At 33.8% G+C, this 24,577-nt stretch overlaps 2 protein-coding genes across 2 annotated transcripts in view; one reads left to right on the top strand and one right to left on the bottom strand.

Moving 5' to 3' along the window:
* The window catches only part of LOC136034274 (alpha-1,3-mannosyl-glycoprotein 4-beta-N-acetylglucosaminyltransferase A-like), a 53,293-nt gene extending 45,079 nt beyond the window's left edge, over positions 1 to 8,214 (top strand). Inside the window, exon 8 of the mRNA XM_065715414.1 lies at positions 8,017 to 8,214. Within this exon, the coding sequence (XP_065571486.1) occupies positions 8,017 to 8,037 (21 nt within the window). The 3' untranslated portion in view covers positions 8,038 to 8,214. The remainder of the gene's footprint in view (positions 1 to 8,016) is intronic.
* A 1,762-nt stretch (positions 8,215 to 9,976) lies between these two features.
* LOC136034643 (ubiquitin thioesterase Otu1-like) overlaps positions 9,977 to 24,577 on the bottom strand; it is a 28,731-nt gene continuing 14,130 nt past the window's right edge. The window contains exons 3-6 of the mRNA XM_065715944.1: positions 22,794 to 22,950; positions 19,483 to 19,612; positions 17,600 to 17,786; positions 9,977 to 10,526 (exon numbers count right to left, since the gene is read on the bottom strand). Of these exons, the coding sequence (XP_065572016.1) occupies positions 10,308 to 10,526; positions 17,600 to 17,786; positions 19,483 to 19,612; positions 22,794 to 22,950 (693 nt within the window). The 3' untranslated portion in view covers positions 9,977 to 10,307. The remainder of the gene's footprint in view (positions 10,527 to 17,599; positions 17,787 to 19,482; positions 19,613 to 22,793; positions 22,951 to 24,577) is intronic.

The following is a 24,577-nucleotide window of genomic DNA, read 5'->3' as shown; positions in this document are numbered from 1 at the left end:
CAGCGCCCTTTGTTGTCCTAATTTGTTGTCATTTGTTAAAAATAGTCCGAAGACCATATAACGAAAATCTGGAGTCGTCACAACCCCCCTGGGGCCAGTCGTTGTAAGTTATGCTCTGGGGAAATATATGGTTTTCATGGAAGGGATGCTTGTATAAACTTCGGAAGGGGTTCCTTTGGTTGGAAATTGTAAATTCTAGTGCCCTTTTTGAAAGTCATAAGTGATTGGAGGGCAACTAGCCTTCCCCGCCATTTGTCCTGTTTCCCATAAATGCATCAGATAAAATTTAGATAGCCATTTTGTTAAAAATAGTTCAAAAGTAAGATAGCAAAAACTCTGGTGTCGACACAACCCCCCGGGCCCGGGAGCAGGCGTAAGTTATACCCTGGGGCATATATGGTTATTATGGAAGGGATGCTTGTATAAACTTCATAGAGAGCACATATGATTGGAAATTGACAGTTTTAGTTCACTTTTTAAGAGTTAAAAGATATCTGAGGGCAACTATCCCCCCTCCCTACGCCCTTTTTCTCCAAACCCATCTGATAAAAATTTTGAGATAGCCATTTTGTTGAAAATAGTTCAAAGATCAGTTATCAAAAGATCCGGTGTCGATACAACCCCCCTAGGACTTGGTGGCAGGCGTCGTAAGTTATTTCCTGGTGGCTTAATTGGTTCATATGGAAGGATGATCGTATAAACTTCAGAGATGGCTCATCTGATTGGGAATTGAAAGTTCCAGTTCATTTGTTAAACCCATCTGATGAAAATTTATCCCAAAACCCATTTAATAAAAATTTTGAAAGGGCCATTATGTTAAAAATAGTTCATAGGTCAGATAACAAAAACTTCAGTGTCGACACAACACCATAGGGCTCGGGAGCAGGCGTTTGCAGTTACGCCCAGGGAGCATATATGGTTCTTATGGAAGGGATGATCTTATAAACTTCAGAAATGGCTCATTTGATTGGAAATTCAATATTTTTGTTCACTTTTTAAGAGTCGAAGGAGATCTGAGGGCAACTAGCCCCCCCCCCCCCACTTTATAAGGCTTCGAAGGCTTCAATGTTTTATTATTTATAATTTTTTCCCAGAGGCACTTCATATGGAAGGGGTGGTCGTATAAACTTCGTAGGGGGCTCATTCAATTGGAAATGGGAAGTTTTAGTGCTCTTTAAGAGTCAGAAGTGATTGGAGGGCAACTAGCCCCCTCCCCCTCCCCGCGCTTTTTTCCCAAATGCATTCAATAAAATTCTGAGATAGTCATTTTGTTTAAAATAGTTCTAAAATGAGATAACAAAAACTTCACGGCCGACACAATCCCCCAGGGCCTGGGGGCAGGCGTTGTAAGTTATTCCCCTGGTGTCTATTAGGTTTAATGTAAGGGGTGGTAGTATAAACTTCAAAAATGGATCATTTGATTGAAAATTGAACGTTCTAGTTACCTGTTCAGAGTCATCAAATGTGATCAGAAGGCAGTCCCCCCCCACACCCTCTTCCTAGAATTTATCTGATCAAAATTTTGAGATACTCATTAAGTTTGAAATTGTCAAACGATCAGATGACAAACTACTCAGGTTCAAAACACTCCCTCCAACCCCAGGAAGAGTTTTAACTTACGCCTGGCGGAAAAAAGGGTTTTTATGGAAGAGGTGGTGTATACACTTCTTAGGGGACTCAAATGATTAGAAATTGAAAATTCTAGTTTCCTTTTTTCTGGTTATTTATTAAGAAAAGAGGGCATTTTTAATTAAGGATGTTCTGGATACGTTGCCAACTGTGCACTAAAATTATTGAGAACAGAGCCACCGATGGAAGGCTGCGTACAGCCATCACCGTACACCCTCCAACATCAAACGCGATCTCCGAATATCCTCTCATTTGCAGCGCAAATGGGAGGATAACTCTATATACCAGTTGAGTGGCGGTCTCTTATTCCTTCGCCCTAACCCCGGGGGAAGGCTCTGAGTTACGAAACTTACTTATTGTTGCTTTGATACTTGAATTCAGGGGCGTAGCTTGCTATGATGCAGGGGTGGGGGAACCACCCCAAACTAATGGCTCTAATGCCCCCCACCCCCTCCAATATTTGACGAAATTACGCCACTACCTGGATTTAATGGATTTAGGCTGTTAGTTATGCAATTTGATTATTGTTGCTTTGATACCTTGTTTACTTTGATCTTTTCTTTACTTTATTATTTTTACTTTGACATTGTTGCTTTGATACTAGTTTTGATACTTTATGAAAGTTTGATGCTCTAAAAAAAAATGATTTTGAAATAAGGAATTTTTAAAAAACTTCAAATTTTTTGTAATCAAAAACGAAAACAAAAATTAATTAAAAAGTAAAATTCTGAAGAAGTTTTACAAAATAAAGGTCATATTAAACATAAGATCAGCCGATACAAATACCTGTTAAACTTCAAACTCAAAACGACCAGAAATTACTATCAATGCAAACAAACACACAATAAGTACAAATATAAATGAATAAATAAATCTTAAAACGAGTGAAACGTAAATTGAACATGCAAATCAAGCGTGAAACGAACAAAAATCACTACAGACTAGAGGTTAGGTGTCGCCTCCTTCCCTCACTGTAGAAGTCTAAAACTTGCTACGTCATTACTTTACTGAAAACGAATTATATTACAAATATTTTCTTTTAGACATTAAAGACATTAAGACATTAGACATTAAAATTATACTAAAATTTCGAACTTATGAGTTTTCACCAATTGATATCGCTATATATCAAACATTCTGTTTAATTTTTATCAGTTCTTTCCAAGACTGTTCAAGAGAAACACAGTTTCACTACAGACAAGAGTTTGGATGCTGCTCCCTGCCTTAACTGTAAAAACCTAAAGCCTACTGCGTCATTGGCGGTTCACTGAAAACGAATTATATTGCAAATATTTTCTTTCCCAGTTATTACAGCATTGAAAAATGAAAATAAAAAGTACAGTGAAATAAAATCTTGAACTGATGACCTTTCAACAATTTATATCAGTATATATCCAATATTCAAGTTGATTTTATTTGTACTTTCCAAGACTCTTCAAGGAAAGTAGTATAAGAAATACAAGTTCTGGACCACATCATTAATCCATTCAATTTGCATCTTTTTCAGTCCATTTTACGTTATTTTAACATGAAATATTAAACATTTTGAACATTCTCCATTCCGACATTCAACATGAAAACAGGTCCTGGAAATCAAAGTCTGGTGTCATTTTTATACTTTTTTACAATGCGAACATAGGAAACGAACCACATCATTAATCAATCGAATTTATTCCATTTTCAATTGAATTCACACCATTTTGGATAAAAATTTTAATCGTTTCTACAATTTCCCATCATGAGCTTTAGGATCAAAACAGGTCTTGTGAGATTGCATATTTTACTTATTACATATTTACTAAGAATGTGATGCATATTTTACTAATATTTAATACTTTATGTATGCTACAGATAGAATGTAATAATTTAATTATTCAGTGGATAGTTCGATAACAATATCTAAATAATTGTTATTATCTTCCCTTTTATTTCAATGACCTTCAAAATCATACATTTATCTAATTTTTTAAATTCAATTTCAAAATCAGCTACTTCAGAATCAAAACGCTTAGGTGCAAATAGATCAAACATTTCAACTTTAAAATCAATAGTGATAACTATTTTCTTCTATATCTAGTTGTAACATATTTCATTGCTTTAATTATATTTTCCATTCTAGTGTCCAAATCTTCTTTCCTAATTGTTCGATTACATTTATTTTCAATTTTCATTCTGCTTAAAAGTTTCTCCATCTATTATTTAATTATTTTATTAAACAAATTTCCAATCAAAAATAATTTACATATTAATATATAATTTACTTACAATGACTTCCACGATTGCTTTTCTTTCTGAGAATATAACACAGTAAATATTGTATGGATTAGCAGGTAGTTAATCTAATAAAAGTTAATTTCTATGTTAGCAGTTATCCACTTCGACAAATATTCGGTTCTTGCTTCTAAATATGAAAACAAAATAAAGGATATTCTATTTTAAAATCCTTGTAACTTACAATTGTTCCAATATAAACATTTTTATGTTTATATCCTAACTATGAAAATCGTTGGTGAGCTTTAGAATAATCTTCATTAGCATCACTAAAATCACATTTAAAATCTTCTTGTGGATATATCCATTTACTCTCATTTGAATTCTGTTAGTATTCATATGTTCAAATACCATATTGTTTTGCGTTTAACTGTTAACTGTTTAGTTGTATTATAGCGTTCACTGACAACCCTCCATTTTAATTCTCTATCCGTTTTATTATCACTTTTATAGGCATTACATGCTTCCCATTTTAATTCACATGAGCTGCCCTATCCTAATCCAGGTTTTAATTGTTCCGCCTTCTTCGTTAGTTCGGCTTCTAATTGAATCGCTATGGGTAAACTGGGATGCAATACTGTTAACATCCATGATAAATGCAATACATCTACTTAAAAATTTTGAGCTTCAGATTTTATAATCATGTTGCAAAAATCGTTTCTTTTGAATATAATTTTATGTGTAACGCCTCTAAAAACAAAATTAATATCTTGAAAAAATCCAAATAACCGTGATAATGGTAAGTACATACTAACCACGTGACGTTTTTTTGTTTTATTCAGTTAAGTTATCTTTTAAATAAACCACTGCTAGATAGAATAGACTGCTAGGATAGAAGCATTATTTTGTTTTGTTGCAATTGTTCCATCACCACTGCAACAGATGTAATAGTACTTTCAAACTCGTTTTCTGGTTTAAAGGAATCAACGTATTGGGTTTTATCTTCATAACAAAACATATTAGTAGCTGCGCTTCTACTATAATCATCTGAAAATTCTAATAAATTTTTAACAGTAGTCGCTAAACATACATAATCAATACATTTTCCATTGATAATATATTCAGCAATTCTGAACAAATTAAATTCATTATTTGTTAAAGTAGCTTCATCTTTATTTCGTATATTTGTTCCACCCAAACGTGTTATTTTCACTTTTGCATAAAGGTAACTATCACTTGGAAGCATCTAAGATTCCACGTCTTCTAAAATGCAATTATAATTTAATGGTTGTGATACATTCACATTGTTTTCACTGATTTACGTATATTCATATTTAGTTGTAGAATCATCGATAATAGACTTTTCAAATACTTCCCAATAAGGAGCGAAAAACTTGATACACTGCCATTTATATACGGAAAAAATTATTAAATACACATACGATTTTCAAACAGTGGAGGCGGATCTTCGATTTTCATTGAGGGTGTCAACAAGAGCATCTCCAGGGACGTAGTTTCAGTCCCTTCTCTAAAATCATTGCATCCAATAAGCCTTTCCTCTGTTCGTCAAGATATTTATTCAAATATCTCTTGTTATTTGAAACTATATACTTTAGAGATCTCACACCATTTAACTCTTTCTGATTGTAATCTATCCTAGCTTTTCCACTTTTTTGTTACCACTAATAATAATCAAAACCATTTATTAGAAAGTAGTTTTCTTTAATAAAATTCAAATTCTGAGATAGTTGTTGTAAATAGTATTATAGTCATTTTTCTTAATAATATTATTCTTGAATAACGAATCGAGCTTCATTTCTCACGTCATCAGATGTATTTCCTGCAGCTCTGCTACCTAGCAAACTATATAATTTTTCAGTCGTATCATTTGCATTCGTGTAAATCTCAATTCCATGTTGAGGATGTAGAAAATCTAAGTTATCTTTAATAGCTTTTAACCTTCTTCTATAGCTTTTTACCAACTGAATTTCTAACCTTTTACCTTTTTCTAATTCACCAGTTTTTTTTTTTGTACGAAAAAAAAAAACTCTCGAAAGTTATTCAATAAAACCTTTCATTCTATAAATGATCCTATAAATTGTTAGCGAGTGTAGTGAAAAGTAGAGAAATACAAAGAAATATAGTTCAAGAACGTGCCTTAGACCAAGCTGAATTTCGTGACTGCTGAAACGCTTGGTGTTCCTATTGTTGAAGCAGAAGATAAAAAATACAAATATGACTACTGATAAATTACATGAAAATGACACTAGTTTAAGAAGACGATTACATCTAACCTTTTACCTTTTTCTAATTCACCAATTTCCTAAATAAAAACTAGGCATTTCAAAATAGAATCCCTTAGGATCATATACCTCATTGATTTCCCTCAAATGTTCTTCATCTATCCCAGAATCGACATTAGCAATGAAATTTGGCTTATTCGGGGGTAAAATAGATTGACTTGATTGAGCTTGATTGCTTGCTTGAAAACTTGCTGCGTTATTTAAAGATTGATCCAGTCGATGTAATCGTCTTCTTAAACTAGTGTCATTTTCATGTAATTTATCAGTAGTCATATTTGTATTTTTTATCTTCTGCTTCAACAATAGGAACACCAAGCGTTTCAGCAGTCACGAAATTCAGCTTGGTCTAAGGCACGTTCTTGAACTATATTTCTTTGTATTTCTCTACTTTTCACTACACTCGCTAACAATGTATAGGATCATTTATAGAATGAAAGGTTTTATTGAATAACTTTCGAGAGTTTTTTTTTCGTATAAACCATCAATAATGAGTCTACCAGTTTTATCCTACAGTTCATACATTATGTGGGTTGTATTTTTCACTACAGGTATTTGAAACACTTTAGTTGTGAAATTTGGTAAGTAACCTTTATCAAAAACATGCTTACTTTGATTAAATATAACCAATTTACCAACATTGAATTTGTTTATGGATGGTTTTTGAACTTTGGTATCAGGAAATAAATTACTATACACCATATTTTCATTTCCATTTTTACTCGCTTCTATTGGTTTCATTTTGATGGATCGATGATAAGACTTGTTATAATTGTCAATGAAAGAGGGTAATACATATATCCAAAGTTTTCGATTGTTATGAGTAAAATATTTCCATAATTTCCCTTTGATCATTCTATTAAACTACTCAACATTTTAGCTTTCGATTCACTTTCAGATGAGAACCAATAAATTACTTTACTCTTAAAAAATACTTGAACGTTTTTCATAACAAATTCTTTGCCTTTATCTGTAATTTTTTAGGTTTTCTATTTTTAAATAAATCTGTAAAAGCATTAATAATTTCCCGTTTTATCCTTTAAAGGAATACACCAAGCATATTTACTAAAACAATCGATGACTTTAAGAATGTAATTACAATTATTATTTTCACTTTTGTACTGCTGCATATCAGCCAAATCTGCTTGCCCCTGGTCTTCGACACTATGAATGTAAACGTGTCTTCTTTTAAATGTATGATAAGTTGGATGGTGTAAAGAATAACTATTTTGATTTTGCAACACTTCTTTGATTTTAGTTTTTGATACAGTAAAACCATCCACTTTAATTTTTTTTAACGTATAAAAATGAGACCAAACTATAATTTCCAAGGAACTATTTTCATGTTGAATGTTGGGATGGAAAATGTTCAAAATGTTTAATGTTTGGTGTTAAAATGATTTAAAAATGGACTGAAAATGATGAAAATTGAATGGATTAATGATGTGGTTCAGCTCCTGTGTTCCTTATACTACTAAGTCACTTATAGTTTTGAGTAAAGCGCCAACGATGCAGCATACTAATAGCTCAAATAGATCGTAATTGTTAAGACTGAACATGAAAAAAAAAAAATCGGGAAAAATTTTATGACCATTCACGGACGATTTTATGCAATGCCCCCCCCCCCTCCGTCCTACCACCTTTTAATTATTGGCCTTTCAAGAAAGTTTATTTTTTGGGTAGCGGTAGGGGGGGGGGGCATTTTGTGCATTTATAGGCGTACTTTTTGTATTTTGCGCCATTTTAAGAATAATTTCCTTTTTACAAAATTGAAATTAATTTAAACTTTTCAGACTCAGTTGATAAAAATCGAGCAGTGTTATCGTAAAATCTAAAATTTTCAGTTTTTTCTAATTTCCTGTTTTTTACATTTTAGGTCTCTCTCGAACCGAGGTAGCAGCTCCAAGACTTTTGGCTTTGTCGAGCCAAAAAATTATTACGAATTTAGTTAATCCATGGTTGTATATTAGGCTGCACTATTTACATTTTATTTTGTTGCGCATTTTTATCTTAAAGGAGCTATGTCTATTTTGTTTTGCCAGTGAAGTTTGTTGAATAACATAATTTTATCGAACATTCTTGTTTTGATATAGAAACCACGCAATTTATGCTTATATTGTAAAAAATACTATAATTATTTTGAGTTTTTTTTTATTACCTTTTTTTTAATTCAACATTGTTGCTATTCGTCCTTTTGTTTTAGATGAAGGTGCATTTTCATATAAAAGTTATCAAAATCAAAGTATATCAGACTCAGATTATAAATCTTATCTTACTGGGTAACCCGAAAATAAGTCCTTACGCACATGCCTTTTACAAACCATGGTGATTATGGCGGTACCGGTGATTTTTTGTTACAGTCCTGGATACACCTCGAGAATGCCTTAGGTAATGATCTCTTTTGACCTAATCTTTTTTCTAAATTTTTTCAAAAAAATAAGTTGGACAGATTTATTGGATTCTATCTTTTTCTGACGTTTTGTCCTAACTCAGTCGAGCATATTGCGGGAAAACAATATACTAATACTAGGCTATAGGATCAAGTTGCTACAGGAAATTCCATGACGTTAAATTGTTACATCACAACTAGCGTGTTAAATAAGTTATAATTTTCGAAGAAAAATTGGCTTTTTTTTATTTTAACTTGTATGGGTAGCCAGAAAAGGCACTCAAGTCAGCTATGTTAATTTTTAAACTAATTACATAAGACGTATCCAATATTCTCTTTATCTAGCATTTAAACCTGGCTTAGAAACTACAAATGGCAAAGGTTCGCTTTCGATGTGTAAGAAAAGTTTTTGGAACAGTATATGCTCTGCGTAGACATATCAATACGACTTTAAAATGGCGTTTTTAAAACGGACTAAATTCTGTCCTTCTTTGGCATTGCATGAATACATAAAAAATATATAATAAGAACATTTTATGCCAAGAAAAAAAACTATATAATTCCTTTTTAAGAATTGAACATGCGCTAAAGGCTTCAATGTCAGTTTCAAAAATAGGAAACTGAACAGTTTATGTCTTCTTTTCATCAGGATTATCACTTACGACTACTTTAGATGAATAACGTCTGATAAAAAACTAGAGTTATTTCGACCTTCATAACAAATATTTTATGAAAAGAAATCTTATATTTTTAGTGCCCTTCTTTACCTGCTGATACGTCTTGGTCAAATGCAAGAATGAGAAAATAGTTAATAAATGCTCAACTAAAAACTACGACTTTCAGCTCTACTATGGTTACTTTAAGAACACGAGAAAAGTAAGTTGAGCTCCACTTTAAAACTGGAATCTTATATATGAGGCAAAATTTGCAAATAGGTTCAGGCCTGGACAAGAATACTAACGAGACTTCAAGATATTGCTTTCCTTTACCTTATTTTTGCGATACAGCATTAAAACTAGATAAAAACATGATTTTTTTTGGAAAGGGTGGAGAAAAGACATAGAAAAAAAAACACGAAAATTATTCAATAAAACAAACAAATTTGTAACAATCTTCGTTAATCCAAAGAAGGGGGAAACAGGCCCGAAAACCAACCCTACAGAATATTCAAGCTAAATAAGTTCGAAAATTGAAAACTAATTTTAAATATGCATCAATTATTGTTCTAAGATCCTTATAATGACCGTGGATATTTGTTTTTTCTGGTTGATTTCTATAAGCACTATTTTTTGAACTCACAGTCAGCGTGGGTTAAATGCTTTCTGCACAAAGAAATCCAATTTTCATGTTTTTCGAATTGAGGTAATTTCAAGATACTTCCATTCCCATTGCTCATGAATTAGTTAGCAACTAAATTGGAAAAAAGACGAAACTTCAACGTAGTGAATTGATCAACAAGTACAAGGTTTATTCAATACTGAAAAATACAATCAAATACAAGCATAATAACAGCGATAAACCCAGAACTTAACATTGGGGACATTCCTTATTTGGAAAGGAGTTCGTTGGAATTTTTGAGTAGCGCTCGGAAACGCAGGTTTTTAAGTGATTCTTACATAAACACCCGATTTTGACATATTTATAGAGAAGCTTAGTCCCTCATTTCCTAGAAAACATATCTGAAGTGCGATTTAGTAAAACGAAGAAAATATTAATGCGTCATCAATAAACATTGAAATTCAAAAAAAAAGAAAACACTAAATGATGATTTCCTAAAGTTACGTACGAACTTCGTCGAAATTTATATGCTTTGATTCCATTGCATGTTGTTGGGCTTCTTTCTCCCCTGTCAGGATCTTAGAACAGTCTAAACATATTAACAAAAAATCAGATGTACTTGTATACTGGTGACTAGCTCTTGCCTCAGCAGCAAGTTCTTCGGCTTCTTTTAATATTGACTCATCCTCTGTGGGAAATATCGTCTGAAGGACACCACCCTTAAAAAAGAAGATGAAACTACAATTGATGCTACACGACATTAGGGCTTTTAGTTTCGCGTGTCATCTCTCATCAACAATGATAACAATTCATTTTTCAATAATAAAAGGATGCACTTTTCAGCCAGGAATCCGAAAAGTATTTATGTGTTAAAGAAGGATCACACCCCTAATAAAATGAGGACTGCAAGTTGCAAGATACGTTTACCTTCCAATAAAACTTAGAAACGAGAGAAATTTAATGTAAAAACAGACTAAACAAGAGCTGAGTAATTAGGAAGATCCCTAACATCATTTTTTTCTTTATAGCCTTAGTTTGTAAAAAAAAAGACATGAAAAAATATTAACTTAAAGTGAAAATTACACTTGAAGTGAAATTCAAGAAAACTTCGAAAATTACAAGTAATAATAACTACATATGACAATAACAAAATCACATGCAAAAATAATAGACATAATAAAAGGCAGAGTCAAAGATCATTTGTGAGCCCTCTAAGAAGACATATTGACAAAGTCCGCTTCCAAGATGGTTTTTTTTTTTTTTTTTTTACCTTAAAGCACCAATTCTGCGTTTACAGTTTCATAAGTATAGACCATAAATAAAAGTGCAGAGCCAAACAAAATCAATCATCAATTCATGATGCGATGAAGAAAAGCTAATGATCATAATGTTTGAAAATGATACGATCATGACCTTCAAAACTTAACAATCATGTTGATCTTAAGGCGCAATTTAAAAATTGAAAAGACGTGTTAATATTAACTGGATTAATCTGAAGTCTTCTGGCATTACCAACAACGCTTTAAGCAGCCCGAAGTACTGGTTTTGCCTGCCTACCAATGGGTAAAGGCAGGCATACTTAGCAGCCCCTACCCCTGGGGTGTAAGAGGGGACTCATCAGGTGAGACCTATGCCAATTTTAACTTGCTCCTGCATAGTTATTTGAAATTTGCTGCTAGATTGTGAACCATATCCTGCCTTATACCCAGCCTGCCATATACCACTGCTTACTCTGTACCTGTCTTGTTGTTCACATTAAGTATGTAATGAAAAGTCAAATCAAGCCACCCCGTGAACTTAGGTCAGACAGATCACTCCAATTCTCTGGATCAGAATCCCTTTCAGACCAAATACTCATGCTGACTAACCACATGAATAATATAAAAGTAAACACAAAATGTTAGCAGATTCACTGCATCCTGACAGCCTTAAATCTTCAGGTAAAGGGTTACTTGATGGCCTTATATTGGCCAAGATCTCTACCCAGGTAGATGAGGCTGTGACCAAAATGAAAGAGGAACAGGTATTCATGCAACATGATGTCACTATTTCTTCAGATAAGCTGGATGCAATCAAGCAGGATGTGTATGCTGGCCTCAATCTAGATCTTAGTAGTCTAGTTGATAAAACCCTTGAAAGCTATAATAAGCGCATATTTTCAATTGAATTTTCTTTGACTACTCTAGGGTCATCAATGAAAGACCTTGAGCTCTTTCAGGTCTATCTAGTCTAACCTGGCAAAATTAAATGACCGTTTTGAACAGCAGGCTTTGAGAAAGGCCATTGAAAACACTGAAAGTCAGTTCATGTCACTATGTGCTGGGAAATTTCCTGGCATACCAATTACCCAGTCTGATGTTGTATCAGCCAAAAGAATTGGCAAACCATCTGCCAAACCCAGACCCACAGTTGTAGAATTTTGTAATTTATGAATTTGCCAACTGCTTCTCAGACAAAAGAAGGATTTGAAAGGATCTGGGACACTATTTTCTGAGATGCTTACAAAACCACGCTTACAGCTTCTTTAATATGCCAAGTCAAAGCTTGGTTTATATAATATTTTGTCCAGTAAAGGTGATATCTTTTATAAAACTCAGTCTGGAAGAGTAGTTAAGTTCAGTGATCAGGATGAAATTGATTTGTGTGCTGCAAATGCAGAGAATTAAAGTGATGGATTTTAGTTCACTTTGTTATAATGTGTTGAATTGTTTCTGTATGAATTTATTTTATGTTCTTACATTTTTCCTCTTTCACTCTTCACTGTCTTCACATAATTTTGACTTGTGCTATATTATGCTTTGGGGCAATACCTTGGATGATATGTCCCTTCCCATTAATATTGCTCTATGTTTGTTTGTGATTCTACCACCTTCATGTAGCTTGCTTTCTGTTATAATCTTCTCATGTCAGTATACTAATAGCTCACATAATTTAACTGGTTACACGTTATATTCTGTGCCACTCCTTTAATTAATATGTGCCTTTCCACTGATTTTTCTTTATGTTTGTTTGTGATCCTATCACCATCGTGTTGCATGGCTTCTAGAATGTTATTGTTATGTCTGCACACTTGCAGCTCATGGAATTTTTGACTGGTCCCATATTATATTTTGGGCCAGTATTATGATTGATATATGCCATCCTACTGAATTTTTTTTATTTTTGTTTTTGACCCTCTCACCTTCATGTAGGCCAATTTCTATCATATTTTTGTCATGTAAGCATAATTGCAGCTCTTATAATCTTGACTGGCTCCACATTATACTCTTGGCCAATACTTTGATCAATATATGCCATCCCACGATTATTTCTTTATTTATGTTTGTGATCATATCACCTTCATTTTGCCTTAATTCTACCATACTTTTTTTATGTGTTCACACGCAGATCACATAATTTTGATTGCTCATATCTATTTTGGTCTTATACTTTGAACATTGTGTCATACCATTGATATTTATTTATATTTGTTTGTGTTCCTATCACCTTCATGTATGCTATTTTCTATCACACTTTTATCATGTCAGCACACTTACAGCTCACATAAATTTTACTGGTCCCATATTGTAAATTTAGCCTATTCTTCAAATATTATGAGCCATCCTACTAATGCCTCTTGTTTGTTGAGATCCTATTGCCTTTATGTAGCCTGATTTCTGTCATTGTTTGTCATGCCTGCACACTCACAGCTCATCTATTTCTGACTGGTGCCACATTATTTGACCTTTTTCTTTGGGTAATATTTGCCATCCCACTTATATTTCTTTATCTTTGTTTATGATTCCATCACCTTCTAGTGTACTATGGATATTGTGTCATTTGCGAATGTATTGTATGTCTCTGTTATGTGAGATAAATATGGGTGATTTCTCTTTCCTTTTGAATCCTTCTATTCTTAATTCAGTTATATTTGATCAACCAAGTAGTGCTGGTAAACAAGAGGCACACACTTCTGACCCTCTCCTTGAATCTATGGTTAGTTCTAGCTGTAATTATCACACCACCATTGATTATTGTGATAATATTATGCCCTCACTCTCTTCAAACAGTTGCTTTAATGTTTTTTGTTTGAATGTGCGTGGGATAAGAGACAAGTGGGACAGTCTTAAATCGTATCTGTGGTCTGATAATTCTTGCCCTTTTGATGTCATAGGCTTGACGGAAACATGGTTATCTGACAGTGATAATTTTACAGCTTATGATATGCATGGTTATATTGCTATTCATGTCCCTAGAATGGTAACAAAGTGTTCTGGGGGTATTTCTTTGTTCATAAAATCTAGTATTGAATTTTGTAGAAGATCTGACCTTGAATCCTTGTTTACATCGGTGGTGTCTAATAGTAGGACAGTTTATTCTCTTGTTATTGATCTGAAAAGCCAGTTTGCATGTGATACTGTTTGTTTGTTTTATAAGCCCCCTCCTTTTCCAACACATCTGTTCTGTGATTTGCTTGATCAGCTTTCTGGTGTGGTGACTTTCTCTAAAAAACGGATTTGTGTTTTGGGAGACTTTAATTGTAATATGTTAAATGTTGGATCAATTGATGAATGTGACCGTCTTTTTGATGTATTTTCTTCTTCTGGGCTACTTCCTTCAATTTTTTTTCCTTCTCGTGTTGACCCTTCAAGAAATTCTGCCACTTTAATAGATAACATTTTAACTTCTAATTCTCCTAATTTGAAGTTCACTTCTGGTCTTGTTTTCACTGATCCTTCTGATCACTTCTCTATTTATCTATCACTAGTTGTGGCTAAAACAGAGATTAATGTGGATGAGAAAGGCGAGTCTTCTCTTAGAACTTTTACAGATAAAGACATTTCCAATTTAATACATAATCTTCAGAGTAATGATTGGTCTAGTGTTCTTGAAGCTAATGAGTCTGATCGTGCAACAGGATTATTTTTGTGTCGTATGGGAACTCTGTTGGATAAGCATTTTCCTCTTAGAAAGAGGCCAAGGAATTTTACACCTAAATGCCCATGGATGTCTAGAGGTCTGATCAATGCAACCCATATGAAGGCGTCTTTGTTCAAGGCTGCATGTAAAAGTAAGACACAGGAAGATCTTCTGAAGTATAAACATTATAAAAATGTGCTCACTTCTTCAGTTCGTTGAGCAAAAAAGCTGTATTTTTCGCGTCGAATTAATGAGTGTAAAGGGAATTTGCGCAAGGTTTGGACTGTAATTAATGAAGCTCTCTCCCGCAAGAAACTCAAACAATCTTTCCCATCTCTTTATAGGAAAGCTGATGGATCTGTTGTGGACAAAAAATCCTTAGCAAGTGCCTTCAATTCGTATTTCACCACACTTCCCTCAGTTCTCATTCCACCCCCGAGCAGAGTAAGTTGTTTTCCTGTGGCAGAGAAGTCTTTTTTCCTTTCCCCATGTAGTACTACTGAGATTTCTAATATTATTTCTCAACTTCCAAGCAGTTGTTCAGTAGATAGTTTTGGTTTGAGTAATAATGTCCTTAAAAAATCAGTCAGTTTGTTTCTCATCCCATCTCACACATAACTAACCTCTCTCTTTCTTCTGGTATTTTCCCTCATTTATTTAAAGTTGCTACTGTTATACCTTTGCATAAAAAAGGTAATTCTTCTCTAATTTCAAATTACAGACCTATTTCTCTTCTTCTCGTCATCTCAAAGGTTGTTGAAAAAGTAGTGTATCGTCGTCTCTCTTCATTTGTATTTAGTACTAATTCGACTGCTGGAAATTCTCTCATCACTAACCATCAGTATGGTTTTCGTCCCTCATTCTCTACCTTGCATGCACTTTCTGATGCAACTGAGTTTGTGCGTGTTAATCTGGACAAGGGCTTGTGTGTTTTGGGTCTATTCCTCGACTTTTCAAAGGCCTTTGATATGGTTGATCACAATGTTCTTCTGTCTAAACTATCTTTATTTGGAGTGCATGGAGTCCCACTAGAATGGTTTAGGTCCTACCTCTCAGAGAGATCTCAGTATGTTTTGGTAAACCGTACTTCTTCCTCTGCTTTACCTGTATTGAAAGGTGTCCCACAAGGCTCTGTGCTTGGACCACTTTTGTTTCTAATTTACATTAACGATCTTGTTGATGGTCTTCATCCCCATGTTCACCCTATTCTTTTTGCTGATGACAGTAACTTTTTCATTGCTGCAGTGGACCTGCCATCTGCCACTTCTAAAGCTCAAGGTCTTCTTGATAAAGTAAAGGATTGATGCTGGTCAAATGGTATGGCTCTTAACAGCCGAAAGAGTGCCATTGTCAACTTCAGGACCCCTTACCGTATGCGAGACGTACAGGAGCCAATCACCCTGACTTTTGGGAACGATATTATACCACAAGCTACTATGGTGAAATTTCTTGGTGTGAATCTTGACTGTTTTCTTTCTTTTAAATCGCATATAACTCACACGCGTTCCTTAATCCTCCACCAGTCTTTAATGTTGCACCGGAGTAACTCATTTCTTCCTCCTGATATTATGGTTTCTCTTTATTATGCTTTTATTTATCCTTACCTTTCTTATTGCTGCTCTGTCTGGGGTAATACTAATAAATCTCTTCTCTGCTCACTTCAAAGAGCCCAAAATAGGGCAGTGAAGGCTACTTTTCTTCTCTCTCGGCTTTATCCTTCCTCTGATCTCTATAATGATACTGGAATAGCTCCGCTGGATCATGTACTCTTTATTTTGCGCATTCTGCTTTTCTAGGTGCTCTCCCACCGCCCCTACAGCAGTTTTTCTCAGGTACTTTTCTTCTTTACGTAATTCTTCTCGACGATTTATTTTACCAAAACGATCTTCTACAGCAGCCCAGAGGTCTCCAGTATATCAATCAATTCTATTATGGAACTCCATCCCTTCGGATGTCCCTCTTTTTCTTTCTGCAAAGGCATTATTTCGTCGGGTCTTTCCAATTCAATAATTTTTCTCTCTCTTTATTAATCCTTTCCTAATTTGTAAGTCTCTTCTCTTCTTTTAAAATCATTTTCAGCTATATGTTAAATCTCCTTCTATATCTTCTATCTGTTAAATATCTTATCTATTCAATGTCCTTATCTTGTTCCAGTGTTTTTTGTGTTTTTATTTGTTTTTTGTTTTTTTTTATATATATATATATTTTATAACATTTTTTTATTCTTGTTCTCTGTGGTCCATTACAAACAAAGCTTCTTGGGCCTAGTAACCACTTTACTTTTGTAATAGTTTTTTTCTTTTAGTATCAATAAATTGATTGATTGATGACAAAAAATCCCTGACATCGTTCAAGGACTTAGGACTTACCACACAATTAATACACTAATATAAAACGAGCAACGCATCTTTTTGTTTCTATTTTATGTTTTTCGTCGATTTGATTTCTGAGCGACAGTATCCAAAAGTGCTGAAAATATTTTTTTAGAGCAATCCTTGAGAACGTTGGAGATATTCTAGAATTTATATAGGCTAAAACATCAGTTAACCCACATTAAAAACCCCCTCCCATTTTCGCACGCTTGGATAAATTGGAAAGATGAGGTGGAAAACTTTTTAAGAAAAACGAACAAAACAAAGGAACAATATTACAAATACAAGCTGTTATGGTAAAAATCTCGGCATATCCCCTTTGTACGTACTGACTATTCTTTAAAATAAAAGCATTTTTATCGGCAGCTTTTTATATACAAAAGAAAAGAAAATACAGAAATGTAACGAGAGATAATTTAGCTTTCAGTGCAACTGAACAAAATAATAAAGATGTAAAACAGTCCAATGCAGCAGATACCAGACCTAAGATAAGCTTGAATCTGTTGCAACAGGGAACTTACCACAACGGCTTCCATATACAGGACATCATAATGTATACCATCATAAATAAGCAAAACCCTCTGGCCATAATTTTGATCCTCTCCAAACTTGTTGATTATACCATGCTGAGTATCTACAACGGCTATTTCCATGCCAAAATAATTGGCTAGTACTGAACATTCAATACCTCCACCCCAGGAGTCATCTCTGTAAAAATTAGAACCATCAAAATGTCACTTTCATCATGTTTCCATTCTTAATGTATTACTTTCACAGACAGATCTGAAGATTAGTTATTTGGAAAATTTCCTGAGAAACCAAAGAGAACAGAGGGGGAATGCTAGATAGAAAGCTCAACATGATTAGGGAGAAACATATGAAGGACCAAGATTACCACGGAAGATTACCCTGACAGCGGAATTGTATATATCCGAAGCCATAAAAGTTGGCTGAGCCCAGATTCTTTCCATAATCCCGCAAATAGCGACAAAGAAATCTGCTTTTCACACTAAATTTCGACTGGTTTCCTACCTCCATATTACATTGACATAATTTCATAGATCTCTCTTTCAACATAAATCAAGCATTTATTTAGTCAATGTTTTCGATTTCGGTGGAAAATATTAACTAGGGTTCTGCAAAATTTCCAAATTAACAAAATGCGGTTTCGGATAGGCCTTTAATATGATTTCAAATATTACAAAAGGGAAAATTCCGCGCTGTTCAATTTTTTTCAACCACTCATTCTGACCCCGAAAAATATTTTTCGGGGGAATTTTCAAAATTACAGTAAGAAGGCATTTTAAGGTCAAAAATATCAAATTTGTACTAGGAAAGAGATCCCAAATTAGTCTTAAAGAGGATCTGGTCCTGTATCTACTCCGTCCGTGTGCAGATATGGTGTTAGAGCCACACGTTCTTGATTAGCGAAAAAAAGTGCATTAATAAATTACAATGCACAACAATAATGAGGAAAAGAAACTCACACACACAAAAAAGAAATACACACAGGAAATAAATTTTGAACACTAAGAGAGAGCAGAGCTCGATCAACTGTGTAACAAAGCAATTCAAAAAGGTACCGAAAATAAATTTACTTCCCAAAATTGCCTAACTAACCTGTAGCTCACATTACAAGGAGGATACTTTTAAGTAGGTAGAAAGAATCGCGCCAATACAATGCTTTTCCGTTCCTATGCAAGTTTTCAATTACTACGCCTTAATTGTATTACTACTACTAACAACTCACTGGGCACCAAGCCGTATGAGGGCTGGACACCAGCAAACGCTTCTCTCCCGCCCTAATCTCACCTTGTCTTAAGCTTTTTTAAGTAATTAAATTCATTTTAAGTCTTGAAAAAAAGGGGTATTATTAGCATAAGCCATCTAAATAGAAAAATAATAACTGAAACAATCAAATGACTTTCAGTCAGGTGTTACTTTGCAAAAGCCTTTGCAGAAAGGCTTTTGCAATTATAGTATAGTTTAATTTAGTTGCACAGTTGTAGGTAATTTTAATGTAAGGTATTTTGATTCAATTAATTAATGGATGGTTATATATTGTGCATACCAATAGCGATTGCTTTTCGTAAAATCAAGAGACACAGACATATTTTTTCCTGTCACATTGTTCTTGAAAAATTAAGCTTATTTCTTGCTCTATTTAATTTATCCGTTTGTATTTCACCAAGAGAATTTTAAAGCATGTATCTCTTCAATAGTAGTTAGGTACGAATATTAAACTATTAATTACACACAGGAAAAGTAGATGTCAGAATCGTTTCTTTTTCTTGACAGGAATTAGCTTGAGTCGACAGCTTGTTAATCTTACCGATTTGCATTCATACACTTATAATGTGCAAGTACTATGAATAAACATCGAATTTTAAATGCTCGAACGTACCTCATGATCCACTGGCAGTATTCAAGAGGTGGTTTTCCTAAAAAAGCGGCTGAATAAATTTCAGGGTTAGATTGTATTGTCGACATGACTACTTCTCGCAGGTACGATGCTTGAGATAGGTCCACTTTACCTGTGAAGTACTTGTTACGATAAGTGTTAGCAAAGATAAATAAATCGCCGTGATAATACTATAGAGCAGATACGATTTTTTTTTTAATTTTGCTCCCTTTGAGCTCCTAAGCTCAAGTGAGTCATTAATCACAGGTGCATTTGCACATATTCATCAGCTTTACGCAGATTTTTCTGCTTTACAAAACGTACAGGATATCCAGCATGACGGAGAGATAAACATTAATTACTTTTAGAAGATGAATTGAATTTTCATGCTATAAAATGGAGCTGCTTTACTCAGCTGCTTACAGAAATTTTTAACAGGATTTCCCTTGTTTAGTTAAGAAGGTTGCGGTGTAACTCAATCCTATTTAATTCAACCCAAATTCAATTTACCCCTGCAACATCTTAGTTTAGGTTCAATGGGGAGAGGGATAAATTTACTGTAGTTGACTATATCTAAAGGAATTGTTCTAACAAGACAAAAATAGTACCATAACATTTCTTATTTTATGTTCTTTCTAAATACCATGGTTGCTTTTCTGAGAATAAACCCCAACCGCTCCCCTGATGGTTTCATATGGAGCCCTAAGATATACATTAAACTAAAAGAAAGCACTAAGACATGTTTCTATTAAACAGATTTTCAGGTTTCTTTCCACTAGTGTCATCATTTTTAAATCGGTTCAAGTAATATTTTATATAACATTTTTATTTTCAAAATTTTGGCGGGAAGGTTTTCACAGGGCGAAGAATGCGAGAAAACCGGCTAACAAAGAAGAGATAATAATCATCACCAAATACAAAATAGCAAAGAAATATATTTTTAGGGCTTTATCTGGAACCATCAGGGGACGTTATAGGAGTGAATTTCCAGAAGATTGATCATGATATTTGAAAGCAAGCAAAATAAGAAACCTAATGGTACTACTTTCATTTTATCAGAGTATTTCCTTTAGATATGCACAACCACAGTATATTTATGGAATGGCGTTTTGAGTTGAATAGGGGTTGAGTTAAACAGAGGTTGAATTGAACGAGGGTTGAGTTAAATTTAGGTTGAGTTGAACGAGGGCTGAGTTGAATTTGGGTTGAATAATACGTAAACAACTAATAGATAACATGCCCCAACGAAGGATCGACGAACCTTGTCTTTGCTCTTCTGTAAAATTGTACAAATTTCAAATGACCTTGAGAATTTGAAATTTCAATGAATTGAGTTTATGGGTCTTCATACATAAATAAAACAAAAATTTTAGGAGGAAGGGGTGCATCAAAGAATTTTCTCCTCGGATTAACTGAAATATAAAAAATGAGCATTTTTAGGCAACTATTTCACCATTTTCCTTTCCATTGGTGAGACAGAAATTCTTTCAAACCAATCTAAGAGTGGATGTGATTTCCCATAAAAGTTTGTGCTTCTGCAGAGATGTGATCATACACGCATGCCGAGGTATAGGGGGGTTTCACCTAAATTGCTTTAAAAAAACCCACGGAAAAATTCAAAAAAAATTGACATAAAATGCTACTATCTTGCATACTGATCTCCTCCCTCCCAAGAGGGAGACTTTTACTTTGCGTATCTATGAGTACGATTATAAAGGCTTTAAGAAGGACAAAGTACAAAATATCAAATGCAAATAACAGCGCAAAAATGAATAAAGAACTTTTATAGTTGGAAGGTTGATAAAAATGAAAAAAGCATAGCTAAGAATCCCTTTCAAACCTTGATTCTCAAAGTTAGAATACTATTTTCACAAATATACATATCTTCTAATAAGAAATATCCAAGTATCTTTGAAAAATCCTACTTAGGAAAAGTTTATCTTATTGTAATTTATTCTTTAATGGAATAAAACGTGGCAATTCTTTGTTAATATGCATGGTTTTTCATTTCTTTGAGTCTTCTTTTTCTCTTTTACTTTCAGAAATTAATGATACTTTTGTAACAATACTCAAGTTTGAGCTTGGCTTTGTAACGTTGGTCGATAGGGAACGGTTTTCTTGCTCATATAGCCTTCTAATTAATCACTCTAAGATCTGTAATTCTACACTGCTTGTACATAGGAAGGCACATATGATCACATATACCTTGTACATATGTACATACCTTGTACATTGTACATATACCTTGTACACTGCTTGTACATAGGAAGGCACATATGATCACATATACTTGTACATATGATCACAGATACCGATCTCAGAGCTTCCTTTGCCTGAATTCTCTTATAGTCAAAAAATTGCGTCAATTAGCATATTTAGTGAAAGGTCTTAATTGTTCATAGATACATTGTAGAGGTACTTTTGTTTGCGCTTGAAATAAGACAGTATCATTGAAGTTGACTTGGCTTGCAAACAACACAGGGCGATGTATTTCAATTTTTATATTAGCTATAAATCAAAATTTTTACATTAAACAATACGGGAAAACTGACAGGAGAAAACAAAGGAAATAAAAAAAGTCATCTCGGCTGACATATCTGCATATTTTAAAATTTTTTAGAAGATCGTAAAATTTTGGCTTTCTCCATTTTCGGAACAGGAAAAAAAAGATACAGAGTTCCATCAACAGGCTTTCAGCAGTCAATTTTCTACCAGCCCTTGTCACTCCATTTTCTGCTGGATGAACATATTAGGACAATAAAATGAAGAACAATTAAGTCTGTTTTTACCCCGAAGATACTAGGTCGTACCTCAGAAAGTATAGCAGATAGAAAAATTTTGACTGGGTCATTTGATATGTGGCGACTAGGTTTTGATAGAGGACAGCCGATCTAAATATTCCCAAAAACGTCCAAAAGCGAATTATTATAGCCACAAAAATATTATTTGCGTTTACTTTATTTATTTCTTATTTATTTCTCTGCTTTTTCCCTCGTTCATTTGCCTTACTTTCGGGCTTTAATTCAATTCCAAATTTTGGCTAATTAAGTTTGTTTTGAATTTTCTATTTCTGCTGGGTAATACTGTGCTGTCAACTGCACTAGTAATTTCACTTCCTAATATGTACATTTGATCATGAGGTTTTGCTGTGGAAGAAGAGAGTTGAAAAGAAAAGTACTTTTTACACGTGAATATTTAAGTTTCCATAAATTTTAATATTAACCTCTTTTCGTGAAATCTCTCTAAGGCAGCACTACAGTGATTAATTTTTGTTTCTTCTACACTTATAAATAGTCAATTGAAACTTATTATACCTGTCAAACAGAAACTGACACTTGTAAACAAACAGGAATTGTCTGAAGGGATTACTTTTCTGGTCAAAAAACCATGCTTTGACTTGCTAAGCTGTTTCACCGCACTCGGAGAAGCTCCTTTACCTTCGAGCTTATCGATTTCTTCTTTTTTGGGAGGCTAGAACAATGAAAAAATTAATTGTAGAATTATGAAGAAGAAGAATATCATATATTAGTCAGATCTATAGGTATGTTTCTTTTTATTATAAATGTCATTAAAAAAATTATAAGCTCAAAATTCCTTGGTGAAAAATTGACGTAGTTAGAAGTTAAGATTTTAAGGGTTAAGACCTTGAAACTGGAATTATAAAATAGGGTTCCGTGAAACTGAGCCCTGATTTAACTGACACTGTGCAACTCAATACATTAAACTGAGCCTTCGTGCAACTCAACCCTATTTAACTGAATGCCCGTTCAAGTCAATCCCTGTTTAACCAAGCGCCCATTCAACTCCATCCCCATGCAACTCAACGCTAATTAAAGTCAAACCCTGAGCAATTCAACTATGATCAAATCAAAACACTCACAACCCTCATTCAACTCAGCCCTCCAATTCAATCCTTGCTTAAATCAACCATCATGCAACTGAACCACCTTGCAATTCAGCCCATTGCGTTATGTTGGATTACCTAACTGGAGGAACTTGAATTTTCACTGCATATGTTCATTTGCCAAGTTATTCAATTTTATATTTTTAATGCTTAATTCCATTTCTCTTCTTATGTAGACCTATAATTTGCAGATTGACTAAATAGTGTGAGCATCCGTGCTACATAACAAGGAGAGGCGAAAACAGGTGCTTTCTTTATTATCTTAGCTATCATTTATTGTGCTTTACACAGACAGGTGCACAACGATCTGTTTATTAGAGGGGGGAGGGCGGAAGATTTTTCCAGGAGGAAACTATTTAGCTTTATATTTTTTCTATTTTTTTAAAGCAGCCCTCTTAATAAATCTTGAGAAGTGAAACCCCTCCCCCTCTTTGCACGTCGGTATGTTTAGGTAGCTTAGGCTCTCTTTTTCAATCAATCCGGAACAGAAATAGAACTGTGTTAAAGTAGGGTGTGAAATCCATGCATATACATTATATATTCTTTTTTGTAGTTCTAAAAAGCTCAAGAGTTTACTTCAAGAACTGAAACTTAAAACATAAGAGGACAAACAGAAATATATTATAATATATTGGAAGATACTGAAGGAGAATACCAGTATTTACAGATTCCAGTTTCACAAAACATTCGTAGATCCTGATAACCTAAAACATACAATAAAAAAAACGCACGTAAGATACAGGTCCCTTAAAATCTGAAAAAAAACCTGGATGAAAAAATTCATCCAAAGCTATATCTATCATTTGTATGTTCGATGTGATTATTCATTTTCATTTCTGTTCTTTTGGGGTTTCAATTATTTGTTCACATTAACTTCTGTTCGTTTCAAACGTGCATTTATTCTATCACAAAAAACAATAATAAAGCAGATCGGAAAAAAACAAGGTTTAGCGATTTTGGGGAATTACGAATCAATACCATTCATTTATTCAAATATTTTACCCTGCTAGGTTTATTTTTCCTATTAAAATTTAAGCTGATCAGAGACAAAACAAATATAGCCTATAAACAAATATGGGCCTCACAGATTTATATAAAAAATTATTTTCAATAGTGTTAGTCATCAATCAAGTCCCCCAGTCCCGGTGTACATGCCCTGTAAGTTTCAAGCCTAACAGTGATGAATAAAATTTT

This window comes from Artemia franciscana, chromosome 13 (genome assembly GCF_032884065.1).
Source record: "Artemia franciscana chromosome 13, ASM3288406v1, whole genome shotgun sequence".
In the NCBI taxonomy this organism is placed as follows: Eukaryota; Metazoa; Arthropoda; class Branchiopoda; order Anostraca; family Artemiidae; genus Artemia; species Artemia franciscana.
Note: the sequence above shows the minus strand (reverse complement) of the source record. Positions and strands in the feature narration are given on the sequence as shown.